We start from the raw sequence: 17,529 nt of genomic DNA, 5'->3' as shown, positions 1-17,529 counted from the left end.
AGCATCTACCTTCAGCTCAGGTCATGATCTCACAGTTCATGAGTTCAAGCCCTGTGTCTGGCTCTGTGCCAACAGCCTGAAGCCTGGAGCCTGCTTTGGCTTCTGTGTCTCCCTCTCTCTCTGCCCCTCTGCTGCTTGTGCTTGCTCTCTCTCTCTCTCTCTCTCTCTCTCTCTCAAAAATAAACATTGAAAGTTTTAAAAATAATAAGAGTAATAATAAATAAAATTCTACATCCCCCTGCCTAACCAAGATTTAATTGACCCCTTAAGTTTTTATTTACAGTATTATATTTTACCATTCTTCTAAAATATTTATAAGTGTTCACTATGATTTTTCCTGATACTATGGATTAAGTCTATTTAACCTATTTGAGTTTTACATGCTATGCTAATAATATATCTCTGTACCTGTATCCCAATAATATATCTCTATATCTGTATCCCATAAAATTAATAAGCACTGTTTTTTTTATACAGTCAATATCTGTTTAATATTTCCCACATATTTCATCTTTGTTGCTTCTTAACTCTGACTTTATATATGGGATTGTTTACCCTCTACCTGAAGAACACAATTTATTACTTCAATATGAATTTGCTGGTAGAAAAATTTTTAAATCTGCATTTGTCTGAAAAGTTTTTATTTTGTCTTCATTCTCAGAAGATATTTTAGCTGAATATGTTATTTGGATAGGAGTAATTTTATTTTAAAATCTTTAAAGCTATCAGTTCATTGTCTTTTAGCTTCCACTGATTCTGTTTCAAATCCAACTGTTATAATTGTTGCTTCTTTGAAATTATTTTTCTTTATTCTTTATCTGCTTTTAATGTCTTTCTTTTTATATTTGTTTTTCACAGTTTTAATTTAATTGCTCAAATACAACTTTGTTTCTATTTGTCATGCTTATTAACACTTCTTAAATTTGTTCCTTGATGTCCTTCATCAGTTTTGGACAGTTCTGTCATTATTGCTTCCAACATTGTTAATATTTTTTTCCTCTCTCCCTTTTTCTGAAGCTGTAATCACATACGTTAATTCTTCTCATACCTCTACTCCTGTCTTGTTTCTCCTTTTGTTCTCCTAATTTATTCTCAATAGTTCTCTTCTGACTTAGCTTTTGAGTTACCTATTTTCTACTTACCTAAGGTTGTTTTAAGTTTTTTTTTTAAGTTTATTTATTTATTTTAAGGGAGAGAGAGAGAGAGCCCACGAGTGAAGGAGGGGCACAAAAAGAGGGAGAGAGAGAATCTCAGGCAGGTTCCACACTCAGCACTGAGCCCAATGCAGTGCTTGATCTCACAACCGTGAGATCATGACCTGAGCTGAAATCAAGAGTCAGCTGCTTAGCCGACTGAGCCACCCAGGCGCCCCTACTTATCTGTGCTTAATATACTGTTAAATCCATCCTTTGAGCTCTTAATTTCAATTTCAATTATTATATTTTTCAGTTTTAGAATTTCCTTGTTTTTTGGTTTCTATTCCTTGCTGAAAATCTGTCCTTTTTATTATTTCTTTGAAAATAATAAGCATAGTTATTTTTAAATCTTTGTAAAAACTTCAACATTGGGGAAATGTATATTTCTATTGTCTAGTATTTCTACTGTTCTTTAATCAGCCAGTCTTGTTCCTTTGTAAGGTTGGTTATTTTCCTTTATTGTGGCCAGATATTGCACTGCAATGTCGTTTGTAAAAATAATTGGAGGCCTATGTTGTTGTTTGTTACTTTAGTATAGAGAATTATAATATCTGAGGACATTAACAATCTAGGATTGCTGAAATTCAATAGCAGGGATTCAGATTTTTCAAAACCAAACTGTAGCCTTTATGAGGGCCTATTTCGGGTTCATCTTTGTTCCTTAATTGTAGCCATTTTGTTTTGTTTCTTTATATATATAGTTTATTTTTTGGCAGAGACAGAGACAGAGCACAGGTGAGTAAGGGGCAGAGTAGAGGGAGACAAAGAAACCAAAGCAGGATCCAGGCTCCGAGCTGTCAGCACAGAGCCCGATGTCGGGCTCAAACCCACGAACCATGAGATCATGACTTGAGCTGAAGTCTAACGCTTAACTGACTGAACCACCTTGGTGCCCCAGATGTAGCCATTTTGGATCTAAGTCCAAAATGAGGCAGATTCACCAAGAGCCTACTTGGCAGCTCTGGATTCCATTTCCTTTCCTCTTATTTCTGCAAGGTGGTCAAAAGTACTGCTCAACCTCTCAGCCCATCCACTGTTCCAAGCCATATCAATAAATACCCACAACAGAAATGTAGTGTCAAACCCAAGTTTGCATCTCCAAATCCTTGTCCCACATCCTGGCTTCGTACTTCTTCACTATCTTGTTAGCTCTCTGATGCTTTCAAGCAAAGTTTCAAGACACAAATTGTGTAGTAATCCAATTATCCTCATCGGTAGGTGTGCATTAAATGGCTTGCTTAATCTACTGTCCTCAAAAATCGGATTCTAGAACTGCAATCATCACCCACAGCTTTCAGAGATATCTGCCATTTTGCTTTCTCACCCCCATCCTATGCTCAAATATAACTTTTCTCTCATAGGCTATATCAGAGGGTCTAAGTCTATTGACACTTCCCATCTGAAAAAATATTTAATGATTCCTTGGTAAGCTGTTTGATGTGCTCACCAATAATTCTGAGAATAGTCTGGAAAATTAATACCAGAAATTCCAGACTCCATTTCTGTTCTGCTCTCTTATATGTGTCAAAAAAAAAACCAACAAAAAACATTAAGATCCCACATACCATACACACTCATATAAGCATATAAGCTATACATGCACATGGATGTGCAACTCCTTCCAAATGTTCAAAGGAGCACTAGCTTTCTATACTATTAGGTGTTTCTATCACCATTTGAATTAAAGGTTTCTATGAGACAAATGCTAAATTTTAGAGGCAAGTACCAAACTAATGGAATCCTTCAGAGTTCTTAGACAGACTTAGGACTCTTTAGGGATTTATCTAAAACATTATCCCTAAGGGTACAGTATGCAAGCCTATTATGGTTGTTTGTGGTTTTGCTTTGTTTTGTTTGGTTTTTTGCCTTTTAATGCAAAAATGAAAAACATTTATGGAATATTTGTAAGTAATCCACATATCTGGAATAACTTTAATATCACCAATGAGAGCCCATTTCCAATATTAATCAAGCTAGCCAATAAGCTACCATTTTTATTTTTAAAAATCTAATGTCTGACATTCAATATGCTAATTAATAAAATGCCCATTGTTGTTGGAGTTGCGGGTGAATAACAGAAGCATTTATACCAACTGGCCCTTGTATAGGTTTCTTGATTAAAATTTTGAGAACACTCCTTTTCTCCTCCCCCATCCAGGTGCCCCTCTTAGTGTAGCCTTGATTCAGACATTAATAGGCAATTCCTGGATTTTGTAGTCTTAGTTAAATGTCAGCAGTACTTGGGTTGTACCTTGACCTAAGAAACCTACACATAACATCATCCTATATATGTAGACATATTTTAAGCTTCAGTAAATTGCAAGCATTATGCAGGAGGACTACACTAGATCCCACAACTGAGACTTAATAAAGGGTCAAAGAATCCTATGTTTCTCAGCTGTTAATTCAACAACCTTTCTTCTCTACTTGGAATGTGGGAAAGGTAGTAGAGGAGACTACTGCAGTCATGGTTTGAAGTTTTTTCAGTTACATGCTGTATGGTAGAGTAAACCAATGTATATCAAGGAAACCTTACTGAAATTTAAATATACAATATATTAATGAATGTATTAAAAATTCTGTCTCAACTGTAGGTTTGCTGATTCAGGATGTTAGCTTATTGCTGTACCTCCCAGTTGGGTAATATCGTGGTTTGATGATGAATAGACCTACTTAAAAGAAGAAAATCCCACAATTCAGATCTTAGGGGTCCTAAAGCTATTAGAAAAAGACCCCAGAATTGTCAATAATGACTGCATTAGATTCCATATAGCTAGAAGCAAGAGGTGAGACTTTCGAATTCCTATCACCAGTTTCTAAGACTAGTGGTTCTTAAAGCATAGTTTCTGGACTGTGCTAGGAACTTCACTTGGGAACTTACAAGAATGCAAATTTTTCAGCCCATCCTAGACAGACTAAATCAGAAATTTTAGCCCATTTGTTATTTTTTAAGTTTATTTATTTATTTTTTAGTAATCTCTACACCCAGCATGGGGTTTGAACTGACAACCCTGAGATTAAGAGTCGATGCTCTACCAACTGAGACAGCCAGAGGCCCAAAATAAGAAATTTTGGAGATGAGACCCAACAATCTGTGTAATAATAAGTCTTGCATGGTGTTCTAATGCACACTATTGTTTGAGAAAAATTACCTATAGTATGAGGTATATACTATAGACATCTGCCCCACACACACACTTTTTTTCTCCAGTTTGGACATGATCAGACATTTGGCCTTCAATATAGTAGATACTCAGGTGCCCTCCTATATGATTGACTTTTAGCAAATATGAACTCAAGAAGATTGTGCTACAATATTATTTCCAGGCTGGTAGATTCTCAGCTGGAGATGTTGTTTTGTATCAAAGGACAAGTGGTTGAGCACTTAAGGAGGTATACTTAACTGAATTCCAAGTGAGTTAGAGAAGGCATCCCAGAGAGCTGGGCATTCAGGTTGTTGTAAAGGGCAAATAGGAGTTAGTAAATAGAAATTGGGAGAAAGTTGTGTTAGACAAAAAGAATTTTAAGGACGAAGCATCCATTATGGTTTTATGCTTTCCTTTTGTTTTGAAGCTTAAAAAACTCAATAACTATATTCATTCAATTTTTACCCATGTATAGCATTTACAAACTCATCAATATTTAATTGATATTTTAAATGAATAATAACAGAACCATTGGCATATATTAACAATGGGATTTATATTGCTTTTCAAAACCTGAAAGACTGAAAATTTGCATCTGAAAAGTATTTAGCAGTGGTTGCTTATTTATCCTTACATCCTATAAGTTCAGGTTGTTGTTTGGTTTTTTGTTTTTTGCTTTTATAAATTAGCTCATGCCTCCAAAACATGTCATTTATTTATGTTTTAATAGAAACTACTAAACTAATAAGTAATAAATGTTTTAAATTTTGTAGAAAAATAGATGGGGGTTGCTCCTAGGCAAGGTGGTCCCTTTCCCCACCTCCCACACATAGTTTCTTCTCTGGATCAAATATGTGATAAAGAGAATGTGTTTAGAATCTGAAAAAAATAAAAATAATAAATAAATAAATAAATAAATAAAAATTTGTAGACAAATGGAATATTTGGATGATGTTACAAAATAAAAATTAACGTAATTTTGATATTTTTCCTCACCCCAGTGTATAATCCCATAGGAACCCCATGACGGAGCCTGGCTGGCTAGAGAATAATCTTGGGAACTCTGCTAGCTGCCAATTCAGAAAGTGGTCCCACTGGTTACCCAGTACCATGGCCAGGAACACTGCCTGGCCATTCTCATAAAGGATGAGCATTAATAGTGCACTGGATCATGATTGTACCCTTCAGAAACACCACTCAGAGCACATTTTTAATATGTCTGTTACGAACAAAGAGAAAGAAGTAAACAGTATGTGTTCATTATGGGACTAGAACTATGTAATGAGGAAACTGAAAACAAAGATATAAAATAATTGTTGAAAATGGTGTTAGACCAATAGTAAAACTATACTATAATAAATGATTATGTGTAGATATATTGCATATACATTAATTTAAACTTGCCTACTCAATATAAATTGTATTCTATCTTTTGAATATATTTGGTTTTATGTCTTAATCAGTGAGTAATGGGAAATGTGTTATAACAGAGGCTTCTGCCCTATACGATCAAGGCAACTTAATTTATTTCATTGGATTTCAACTACTTTTTGTGTATTTCAGAATATAGAATGCTATGCCTAACATAGGACTTGAACTCATGACCCCAAGATCAAGGGGTCTCGCCAGACATCCCTTTTTAGAATGTTGACATCTTAATGTTCTCTACTAACTCTAACATTCTCCTAAGGTCATGTCCATTAACTTATGCTATAGTCAAGGGCCTCATGGGCATGGCACTTGTCTATAAGGGAAAATGCTGAGGGGATAGTGGATGGGATTATCATCTTTGTATGCGGAAGGTTGCCTTACTGATTATACTAAAGCTGTTTTAAAGGCGATGCCTTTTCAGGGTAATTGACAAAATATCTAGTAACCATTGAAGGTGCCAGGCCTTGGCCCATTTAGGCAGAGACAAGTAAGTGCAAAGTGGAGAGGCTTCTGATTTCTGGCCCCAGTGTGAAGAAGACAAGTTTTGAGATCTGTTTTTATGTGGCAGCAGGCTTCCAATAGGGAATGCTTAGATGTATCTGCTCACAGGATGAGGTCTACAGAAATGTTAGCAGAGGACTGTTATGAGAGGGGAAAGCAAAAGAGTCAGACATAACAGGTGGGTAAGACTTGCAAAGGGGCAGCTTAACACAGCAAGGCTTAGCGAATATTGCTGCCCACCACAGTCACTGCTGTACACAGGCAGATGAAAAAAACCACCACACATAGAGGTCCCAGGTTTCATCACATTCACATTTGCTAATGTGGTAACCAAAGTTCTACTGTAGATACCCCAGGAAGAGATGTTTTTCTTTTGTTTTTAATCCCTATTGGTCAGTATTTAGGAAAAGGAAGGTGAAGAAACTTCAGACACCACATTGTTTTGTTCTTGGATGAATTAAGGTCTAAGAGTTGAGTGAGAATAAAAAAACAGAAGGAAAAAGAAGAGGTATTTATATCATCAAACATGAGACACTATTGTAAAATCACAGATCCTATAAATACTCTAAGTGAGAATATGTCAGCCATCTTCTCACACTGAACTTCCAACGAGGGGGATCCCATTTGTCTCTTACAAAAGGATGCCAATATTATAGATGTGCCTTCTTCTAAAGTAACACCCCCCTGATAATTTAATTGAATTCATTAGTTGCCATTTCTATACTACAAAACAAATAAAGTAGTGCTATATTAATAAAAATCAAGTCAACAAAAATTAAATGTGGGCACTAGCATAAAAGAGGCTATTTTGGAAAACTGCATTAGCCATTCAGCAAATGTTTATTGATTGCCTACATTGTATATGGTCTGGCCAGGGGTGCCTTAATAGCACCTGTGATCAATTTTTTTAGAATAAATTGAGGAGGTTTTAAAAAGTATGCTCTTGGGACACAGGGTGGCTCAGTCAGTTAAGTGTCCGACTTTGGCTCAGGTCATGATCTCACAGTTTGTGAGTTCGAGCCCCGTGTCAGGCTCTGTGCTGACAGCTCAGAGCCTGGAGCCTGCCTCAGATTCTGTGTGTGTGTGTGTGTGTGTGTGTGTGTGTGTGTGTGTTCCCCTCCCCAACTCTCACTCTGTGTCTCTCAAAAATAAATAAACATTTTAAAAAAATTTTTAATAAATAAAAACTATGCTCTGGGGCCTCATCCTTAGAAATGTTGATTCTCTAGGTAAAGGTTGATATCTAGGTATCTGTATTGTTTTTTAAGAACTCAAGTGGATTTAGACGCACAGCCAGATTTGAGAAATTCTATTCCAGAAAGTCAAAAGTGGAATCAGACTAGGGCACTGCCCTAAGTAGTTTACAGTCTTTCTCAATAGTCTGTCTATGTTGATAAGTGCCAGTGGCCCCATAAAGACTTCCATAACTTCATAATTGGTTTTTCCCCCTTATTGCTAAGGAACTTTATGGGTCTTGAGATAATACTCATTATATGGGTTATATGATAATAGAACAATAATAATTTGACAGGGATATCATCAGATGCTGATTAGCATTAATACCAGGTGCCTAATCACCCAGGTTCTTTGTGCATAATTGCATAATGTGGTCAGTTTTCAATTATCTTCAAATGGATTAATCATGGTGAAAGCTTTATGTGTCTCCATATGTTGGTGGACTGTTCCCTGGTTCAGTTTGTTTATATTCTAGAAATGAAAACATCATTTAACTAAATAAAACATTATCGGCCTAAAAGTTACATAATTTCAAAGTAAATCATGTTATTTTGAGATTTTCTAAGTTTCGTACTATTGATACACTTTTTCCCTTTTCTCATATATATCAACAAAGTTTTATCTATGTAATCATCAAATCTATAGAGTCATGGATGTAACATGAATATTTTAATTATTTTAAGTGCTATGAATGGCTTAGAGGAAATTTTTATACATATGCAAGTTTCCTTTCTGCTTCTAATAAAATAAGAGATTTAAAGTAATTTTACATTTGTGATGAATATTCCTGCAATAGAATAATCCCCATCTCTGGCCCTAGAAAAATGCTCATAAAAATACTTTTCTTCTTACCCAGCTGCTTGTCATATGGCAGTGTAGGAAAGGCAAATAATACTATTATGCCTATATACTAAAGCTCACATTCTTTTTTAGTTATATTAGTACAATTATTATTAATGTACATTTAGTACATTTATTTGTAACTAAAAATATTCTATATCACTGAACATAACCTTGTAAAGATTTTAAATTTTTTATTGGGCACTTACTATGTATAACACTCTAGACTAAGAGGATTAAATTGGTTGTAAGAGAACAAATTGGAGAGATTCAACTAATACCATATAAACTTTATTCTCAATGAGTTTATAATACAGTGATAAATACAGACATGAACATAAAGAAATATATGGCAGCGAATGGAAAAAGAAGAGAAGAAGTAGAAGATGCAGCCTGAATGTAAAACTGGACAATCTTATCTTGCTAAATCAGCTGCTATATTCCCTCCTAGCGTCATTCACAAATGTAAACAGTCTTGCTTTTTGTTGAGTAAATGAGATAAAAAGGGTGTGTTTTTTAATTTTGTAATCTTTATTCATTTTTGAGAGAGAGACAGAGTATGAGTTGGGGAGGAACAGAGAGAAAGGGAGACACAGAATCCGAAGCAGGCTCCAGGTTCTGAGCTGTCAGCACAAAGCCTGGTGTGGGGCTCGAACTCACGAATGGTGAGATCATGACCTGAGCCAAAGCCGGACGCTTAACTGACAGCCACCCAGGTGCCCCAAAACAGTCTGTTTTAAAGTCCAATATCAGGTATCAGAGTTAGGCTAGATGGGAGACACATCTTTGGGGCTTTGGTCTAAAGACATAAGAGGGACCCAGGTAGAGCAATGCCTATAAATCTCTGTCTCTCTCTGTTTCTCTCTCTCTCTTTCTCTCATGCGCACACACACACACACACACACACACACACACACGCCCATATAATCTGTTGATAAAAGAAAATAGGCATAAATGAAGACTATAATTCTATGTTACCTCAATATCTCTTTTAATGAGCTTGGAAGCATCAGTTTAGATGTCCTAGTCCTGTATCTACCTGGCTTTTGTCTATTTAGCTTTACTTTCTTCTCTGAAGCTAATAGAAACTTCTTTTTATCCTTTCAATGTAATTTCATTCCACAAGCAAATGATAGTTGTGATAACAGGAATTCTTTTTGCTTTAAATGTTGCTCTGTTTTGGTGGAATTGTGTTGCAAACTAAATAAGATGTTTATAAAGAACAATATACACATGGAATAATAAGTTATAGCACATGATTGCAGAACCTAAACACACATATCCCCACATCTGAATTCAGCTGAGATATATAAACAGTTCTCCTTTCTTTTTAAGTTTAAAGTTATATTCACTGTAATTTATAGCTCTTAGCAGTATTGCTGCTCATTTCTAAAAGCCTCTTAAAATAAGGAATAATATCACTTATGGTGTAGGCAATGTGATTATTTTAAGCAGAAATCCAATGTCAAAATAAATCCAAATGGGTAAATCCCATCTTAATAGTGAACATATGTTTCTTGTTCCCTGGTTGCTAAACCCAGATGTTAATTACTGCATTTGTCACTACATTGCTCTTTTGCTATTTGGAGCTGGCTGGGATGACTTTGCAGGCAGGATAAATGTCACATGTGTACCATCAGTAAAACCAAGATTATTTTTCAGAGTCTAGTGAAGTGCTGATGACATTTTAGAATGAGAATTATGAAAGATTCTTTAGAAGTTCGCCGTTCTTGATAGTGTCGTTCTTCTATGTAACTCCAATATGAACATAATGGGTTGAACTACATTAAAGACTGGACATTCTGACAAGCTACCTTATGAAAAAGGCAATAAAATACAATTACTGTTCAACTTTGATTTAAAACTCTTATGGGAATTCATTTTTAAATTCACATTTTTACAGTCTTTCACAGTGCTTGAGATAGATTTAGCTTATTGTTTTAACTCACTGAAACTAAATCTTGCAGCCAATTCTAGATGTTGGCTTGCCAGTTAATAAATGGGAATTCTTAATGTGTTATTTTAAAGAAAGAAAAAATTGATCTCAGTGTTATATTACATTACTTCTGATCTTTGCAAATACTTTAACTCTCTGTAGTCTTTGTTCATGTAAGAAAAACACAAGTTTTGAGCAACTTTGAATTGATTAGCTTTCTCAGAAATCAATCATTTTAAATTGCAAATGGCTTAATAATATAATTGGTAAACAACATATTAATAAGAGCTCTGAACTTGACAAAAATAAGCTGATGCAGATATTAATTTTAAATTGTTCAATTGGCTTTCAAATTTGCTTTTTGTTGACTGCATTTCTAACTTTCAAGTGCATTATTAGACATTAAAAAACCCATATTAGTGAAACATCTACTCTAGCAAAGAAAATATGTATATAATCTTATAAAACGTTTAATAAAACCTAATGCATTGACCTGAAACATTGATATATCAAAGACCAGTAACTTTAGGGTCCCTAAAAAAGCCCAAACTCTTATTGATTTATTCACCAAATATATAATGTTCCACATAGGAGGGATAGACCAAATATTTAACAAGTGTTAGGGCACAGACACTGACCAGGAAAAGTGCCAGCCACTAACCCACCATTAGGGCCATACAAGTCTGTATTGGCTGAATATTTGCTGTGATGGAGAAAACTATAGGCGGAGCAGTGGAGAGTGGGAGCAAACAGGAGTTTAGATCAAAATACACTAGGTTTGAGTTCCATACAAAATTTCTAATCAGAGATGTCAAGTGGAAAATTGAGTTGAGGGGAAAAGAAAGGCTGGAAATTCAAATATTGGAGTTGTCAGCAAATGATTGGTTTTCTAGGCCATAGGACTAGATGAGATTACTTAGGGTGAAATGTAAACACAGAAGAGATCTGAGGAGTAGACCTTGCAGCATACCAAGTTTAAAGTTTGAGAAGATGGAGAGAATCAACAAGAGAGGTTGAGAAAAAAGCAACCTCTTAGAGACCAGAAGCATTTTATGCCTGGAATCCAATAGAAAATTAAATTCAAAGAAAGCAAAATCAGCTGTTTCAAATACTACTGCTAGGTCAAAAATTGAGAATTGACCACTGGATTCAGAAAAATGGGTATCATTGGTGAATTTAACAACAGTTTGATGGGAGTGTTAGAAACAAAACTCTGATTAGAACAGGATCAAAAGAGGGGTGCCTGAGTGGCTCAGTTGGTTAAATTTCTGACTCTTGACATCGGCTCAAGTCATGATTTCATGGTTTGTGAGTTTGAGCTCCACACAGGGCTCTGCGCTGTCAGCCCAGATTTCTCTTTTGGGATCTCTGTATCTCTCTCTGCCCTTCCCCAACTCGTGTGCACATGCTCTCTCTCTCTCTCTCAAAAATAAATAAATTTTAAAAAAAGAATAGGTTCAAAGGAGAATATGAAGAGAGGCATTTGGGATAAAAATAGGAAATTATCCTTGCAGGGGCTTTTATCTAAGGATGAACAGGAATAAGATAATGTGCAGGAAAATGTAGGTCAAGAAATTTTGTTTACTGAAATGTTATAGCATATATGTATGCTGGTAGGAAGATCTATTGAAGAAGTAAAAACTGTTAATGAGAAAAATGAGAACTTAGCCAGAGGCCAAAGTGTTAACCTTGAGTAGAGAAAAGAGCATGATATCTTGTGCCCAAATCAGTGTGAGATTAAAGTACAGACAGTCCACCCATGTAATGGAGGAAAGGGTAGAAGTGAAGTAAGATGATAGATGTGTTGGTGGTAGCTTATAGAAATTCTTTTCAAGATAATGGAAGCCCTTTCTTCACTGATCGAGACAGGATCAAGGGAACAGAAGTGAGTGCCTCAGTAGGATGCAGAACAACATCAATAGGTGAGAGGAATTAAAAAGCAAAGAAACTACCACAGGAAAGGATAATTTGTGTGAATATTAAGATAAGCATGAAATGGGGCGCCTGAGTGGCTCAGTTGGTTAAATGTCCGACTCTTGATTTTGGCTCAGGTCATGGGATAGAGCCCTGTGTTGGGCTCCATGCTCAGCATGGAGCCTGCTTAAGATTCTCTCTCTATGCCCCTCTCCCCTGCTCATATACTCTCTCTCTAAAAAAAAAAAGTGAAGTAAAACACAAAATTATTTCAAAAATAAAATAAAATAAAATAAAATAAAATAAAATAAAATAAAATAAAATAAAACAAAACAGTGTGAATTATGACAAGAACTATTGAAGAAAATGACAATGTTCCAGGGTGGAAAATGTTCAAGAAATGAAGGTCAGTGACCTAGAGGTCAGTAGACAAGTGCAACAGCAAGGGAGGTGGGGAGGGCAGTAGAGTCAGCAGACATGATCTTCAAAGCAGGGTATTTTTATAAAAGAAGAAAGAATGGAGGTTAGAAGAGCAAGGAGATGTGAGGAGGCTACCTACCCCACCACCAGGACCAGGGAGATAAAGGGAATGGGAGAGAATGCAAATGCCATTTTAGAGAATTAATGGGAAAGCACAATGGAAAATTAGAAAATACAATATGCTTAGAAAGTACAATATGTTGCTGATGATATTCTCCAAAACTGGCTGCTGCCTTTTCTTTCTCCACAATGCTGCACTGTCACCTTTCTAAAAATACCTGATTGTGATGCTTTTCTGCTTAACATTCATCAACAGGTCACAGTAGTTTCAGGTTTCTATAGAACTAGTGTGCTCTAGGACTCTGTAGCCACATCTCCCACCTGTCTCCCATATGCATTCTTCACATCTATAGGCCATTGGCAATGATAACACAGGTAACACAGGGCTTTGTTGGTTGGTTGCATTTTGTTTTTAGTTTTGTTTTGTTTTGTTTTTGGTACTAATTTCAATCACTGAATCACTTATGCTATATAATATTCAGGTTTCTCACTTCTAGAATAGAGTAATTAATTTCAGAGTTTTTTGTTTTGTTTTTGTTTTAACCTGGGAGACCATTACCTTTTGAAGAACTAAACAGAAAAGAAACATTCTTCATAATGTGAGAACCTCCTGGGTATTGCAGCACATTTAGGATAAGTGGCCTTGCCCATTAATTGCCAGTTGTATCTTCTGAGACAACCAAAAATGTGCCCACACATTTTCTAGACACCTCATACTGTAGGGTAGCAAGTAAAATGCAGGCCACCCAGTTAAATTTGAATTTGAGATAAACATATCTCTTTTTAGAATAAGTATGTTGCAAATATTGCATGGACATCCTCTGGTTTTGTTTGCTATATCTGCCAGCCCTACATATGGGGAACACTGCTAAGTAGGATTATACTTAGAGTCCATGTAAAAAATGGCACCTGTAATGTTGCTCAGTATACAACCTATACAACTAAATGTAGCTACACTGCTTGGGGATCAATACAAACCCAACTGAGAACATTGATCTAAGTCATCAGTAAGAACAACTTTAGTACTGACATTTCTATAACTCATACTCTATAGTGGTGCAGTGTGCTAAAAAGCAGTGGGAGGCATGCACGTGAGTAAAGCCAAGTCTCAGAAAATTTCAAAATTAATTATTTTAAGATCCAACAACATTACTTTTCCTCCCCTCTTCATATCTTTTATTGATTTCTCCCTCCATTGACACGGAGTCATGTTTCTCCTCAAGAATGAAAACACTCTTGTTACAATAAGGAATTAGTATTTAGTATGTCACCCACACCCGGAATTACAAATGAGGATTTCAAGGATATGACAGTGTAAACACAAGGGAATAATTGGCTAGTGGTGACATTTCAGACACTAATTGGGAAGATATTCTGCCTACTGTTGAAGTTTAATAACCATTGGGTGGTGAGGCCAAAATGTCACCAGAAAAGAATAATTGACTAGCTGTCAAAAGGCCCAAGAAGGTCAAATTTTCTTCAACAAATTCTACACAGTCTGAAGTTTGACTTTAAGCTTAAAAAACAAAACAAAACAAAACAAAAAAACAAAAAACTTGATTTGGTCAGCATCCTGAATATGGATACATTTCTTGTGTATAGATTCTTATTAAGCAAGTTCACAAGAGATTAATACATAGAGATCAAAATTTGGTAGTTAACTAATTTACACTGATGCATAAAACTGCTACATAGATAACAATATATGCATTGGAAAACCAATGTATTCTTTATGTAAAAACAGATCTCAGTTCTGGTTAATAAATATTTATTAAGCAAAAATACTCTATTAGATATGAGTGAATAAATGATAATCCCTCCTCTTGATATCCTATCGACGAGGCTAAAAGAGTAGAAAAGAAAGCGCATGAAAAACCTTGGGCAAATGGGTGGATAAGTGTGGAAAGGATGGATAACGACAAAGTGTGTAGGAAGACAAAGAGGTGAGAGAGCTGACACACTTGAGGAAAGAAATATAATTCAGTGTAGTTAAGCATGAAGTCCTAGAGAGAAATGGTGAGAGATAAAGGGGGGAAATGAGCAATATCCCAAGCAAGAAAGGTCTTACAAGCCTTGTGAAGCAGTTGGCCTGTTTCATAAAAGCAATAAGGAGCCACTGCTGGGTTTTAAGCAGTTAACTGTTAGATATTTATTTTGAAAGATCAGTTTGACTATGAAGTGGAAAACAGATTGGATTAAAGAGTAGCAAAGTAAGAGTTGGGAATCCCTGCTGTAATTTAGGTGAGAAGTGAGGATGTTGGAACTCAGAAGCATACCTGGAAAGAAGAAATGGGTAGTTGAGATATTTAGGAATTCAGTAGGGGACTTAGCAATAAATATTATGTGTGGAGTAAGGAACAATGGAGAGTCTAAAAAATACACTCTATTTTGAGCCTGGACATAGGAAGAAGTAGCAAATTGAAGGCAAAGAAAATGCAGTTATTGGTGCACTTTTTGGTTGTAATTGTCTTTAGAAAAGTCAAGGAAGCCAACAAATAGGTGTTTTGATATAGAGGGCTGAGGCTCAGGAGACAGATCTGGGATAAAGGTTTAGATTGGTGCATCATTGTAGAAGCTGCCAAAAGGGATAACATCACCCAGAAAGAATGTGTCAGGAATGAGAGAGATGGCCTGGAAGTGAACAACACTAGAACTTAAATTATAACCAAAAGGAAAAGGAGCCTGAAAAAAAAAGTCCAAAAAGAGATGACGGGACAAATGGAAGCAAAACTGAGACAACCTAGTATCATAAAAACAAATGATAGAGAGTTTTTCACTAGAAATAGAGTAGCTATATAACATCCAAGAAAATCCCCATCAGATTTGGTGGGGTGGGGTGGGCGGGAGACAAGAAAAAAGAAAAAGTTGTTAGAGATGATGTTATAAGCATTTTTGGAGAATGATTAGTGGGGGGAATCCTGAGTGCTGTAGACCATAGAATAGAAATTGAAGAAGTGAAACCAGTATGAATGTTGGTAGCTCTTCCCATAGGTTTGTGTCAAGGAAGGGAGGGGGCAGAAATAACAGGATTCCAAAGGGGCATTAGTGACAGGGTATTATTTACGTGTGAGTATACTTTGTGTGGTTTGACTCTTCTGTTTGCTAGTTGTTAAAATGGAGAGACTACTTTATGCTGATGAGAAAGAAAGGAAGAAGGTAAAGTTACTAACGTATAGATTGAGATATTCCACAAGGTTCCTAAGGAGGAAGAAATAGAATCTAGGACATAGATGAAGGGATCAGCATTGGGTGCTGTCTTGCTTACCTAGGGCTGCTATTACAAAGTACCACAAGCTGGATGATTTAAAGAACAGAAATATGTTGTCTCTTGTTTTTGGAATATGAAAGTCTAAAGTCAAGGTGTCAACAAGGTTGTTTCCTTCTGATGGCTGTGAGGGAAGAATCTATTCCAGGCCTCTCTTCTTGACTTATAAAAGGCTATCTTCTGCCTATGTCTCCTCACATTGTCATTCCTACATAAATACCTGTGTCTAAACTTCCCCTTTTTATAAGAACACCAGTCATATTAAATTAGGGGTCTATCCTCTACTAGTGAATGGAAGCAATAAATAAGTAACATATGAAGAAATATTATATTTTCTTTTTTTTTTTTCAGAGTGATTGCGTGCTTAGTTTTTTCCTCTCTGAGCCTGTGCAACAAACAATTGAAGAACAATCATTTGTGGATCTAGGCAAGTAGTTTTATCATTATTACTATGTACAATTTTTGAGTTTCAATATAATTGTGCATAAAAATCACAACTACATATTTTTTTCAGCTTTCAAATTAAAATCTTTTTAAAGAATAAGCTTTAAGGGTATTTTCTATTTCCAAAGCTTTTTAACCCCTTAAAATATGTTCAAGTTAAATTAAACCAAGATGTGTTTGTCCATTTATGATAACTACATGATGTCACACTATTAACTCATTTCAATTAATTGTGCTTCGAGGTGGAATTGCATTTCAGAGACAGAGTTCTTGTTTTCCCCTGCAGGTAAGTTTTCCAGATTACTCAACATCTTAGGAAGAAACAAAAGTAAATATTAGGCAATAACAATGATTATGAATTATCTAGCCATTTCACTCTTATCCTTTAAAGCTCAGTAATTACTCTACCTCATGAAGTCTTCTTTTATTACCTGGATCCCAAACTATCCCAGCACAATTATCTACCCTATTTTCCACCAAATGTGTGTTAATCCTAATGAACTTTTCTAGCATATCTCCTAGACTGGCAGGAACTCTCTTTGAATGTCCCATTAATTTTAAGTGTCCATAATATAATTCCATTGCCAGTAACTATCAAATACTGATACTGGTTTTTATTTCACAAAGATTTGCAAGCCCATAATTTGCTAGGCCTCACCCTCCTTTCCTTCACAGCTCTTTGTTTTTATTTTATCCGTATCCTCCTTGTGATTCTTTGCCTTTAAGATTAGACCCATCAGCTTCTCACCTCTGCTCGTATCTAACATTGTAGTTACTTACACTTAAGTGCAGAGGTCTATACAACCAGATCAAGCTGAATAGTGTAATTGCTTATTAAGTTGTATATTTATGTGTGTGTCAGCCTACTTCTTCTGTTAGACTGAAGTAACTTTAAACTGAGGACTCACTTCCCCACTATGCACTGCTCTGTTGTCACAAGCTCCAAATTTGACATCACTCTCTGACACTTTGCTTATATAGACAAACCATAAACATTATTAAGTAAATATAGTTAATAGAACAAACCATAAATATTTTTAAGTAAATATAAGGTAATTTCTTATAATTAATCGCATGTAT

At 35.6% G+C, this 17,529-nt stretch overlaps 1 protein-coding gene across 5 annotated transcripts in view; it reads left to right on the top strand.

The window, feature by feature from the left end:
• PIK3C2G (phosphatidylinositol-4-phosphate 3-kinase catalytic subunit type 2 gamma) overlaps positions 1-17,529 on the top strand; it is a 354,340-nt gene that overhangs the window by 296,451 nt on the left and 40,360 nt on the right. For all 5 annotated transcript variants that reach the window (XM_040488787.1, XM_040488785.1, XM_040488783.1 and 2 more), the window contains one exon: positions 16,357-16,432. In XM_040488787.1, the coding sequence (XP_040344721.1) occupies positions 16,357-16,432 (76 nt within the window). The remainder of the gene's footprint in view (positions 1-16,356; positions 16,433-17,529) is intronic.

Source organism: Herpailurus yagouaroundi, unplaced genomic scaffold, assembly GCF_014898765.1.
Source record: "Herpailurus yagouaroundi ecotype Mexico unplaced genomic scaffold, PumYag 166, whole genome shotgun sequence".
NCBI lineage: Eukaryota > Metazoa > Chordata > Mammalia > Carnivora > Felidae > Herpailurus > Herpailurus yagouaroundi.
Note: the sequence above shows the minus strand (reverse complement) of the source record. Positions and strands in the feature narration are given on the sequence as shown.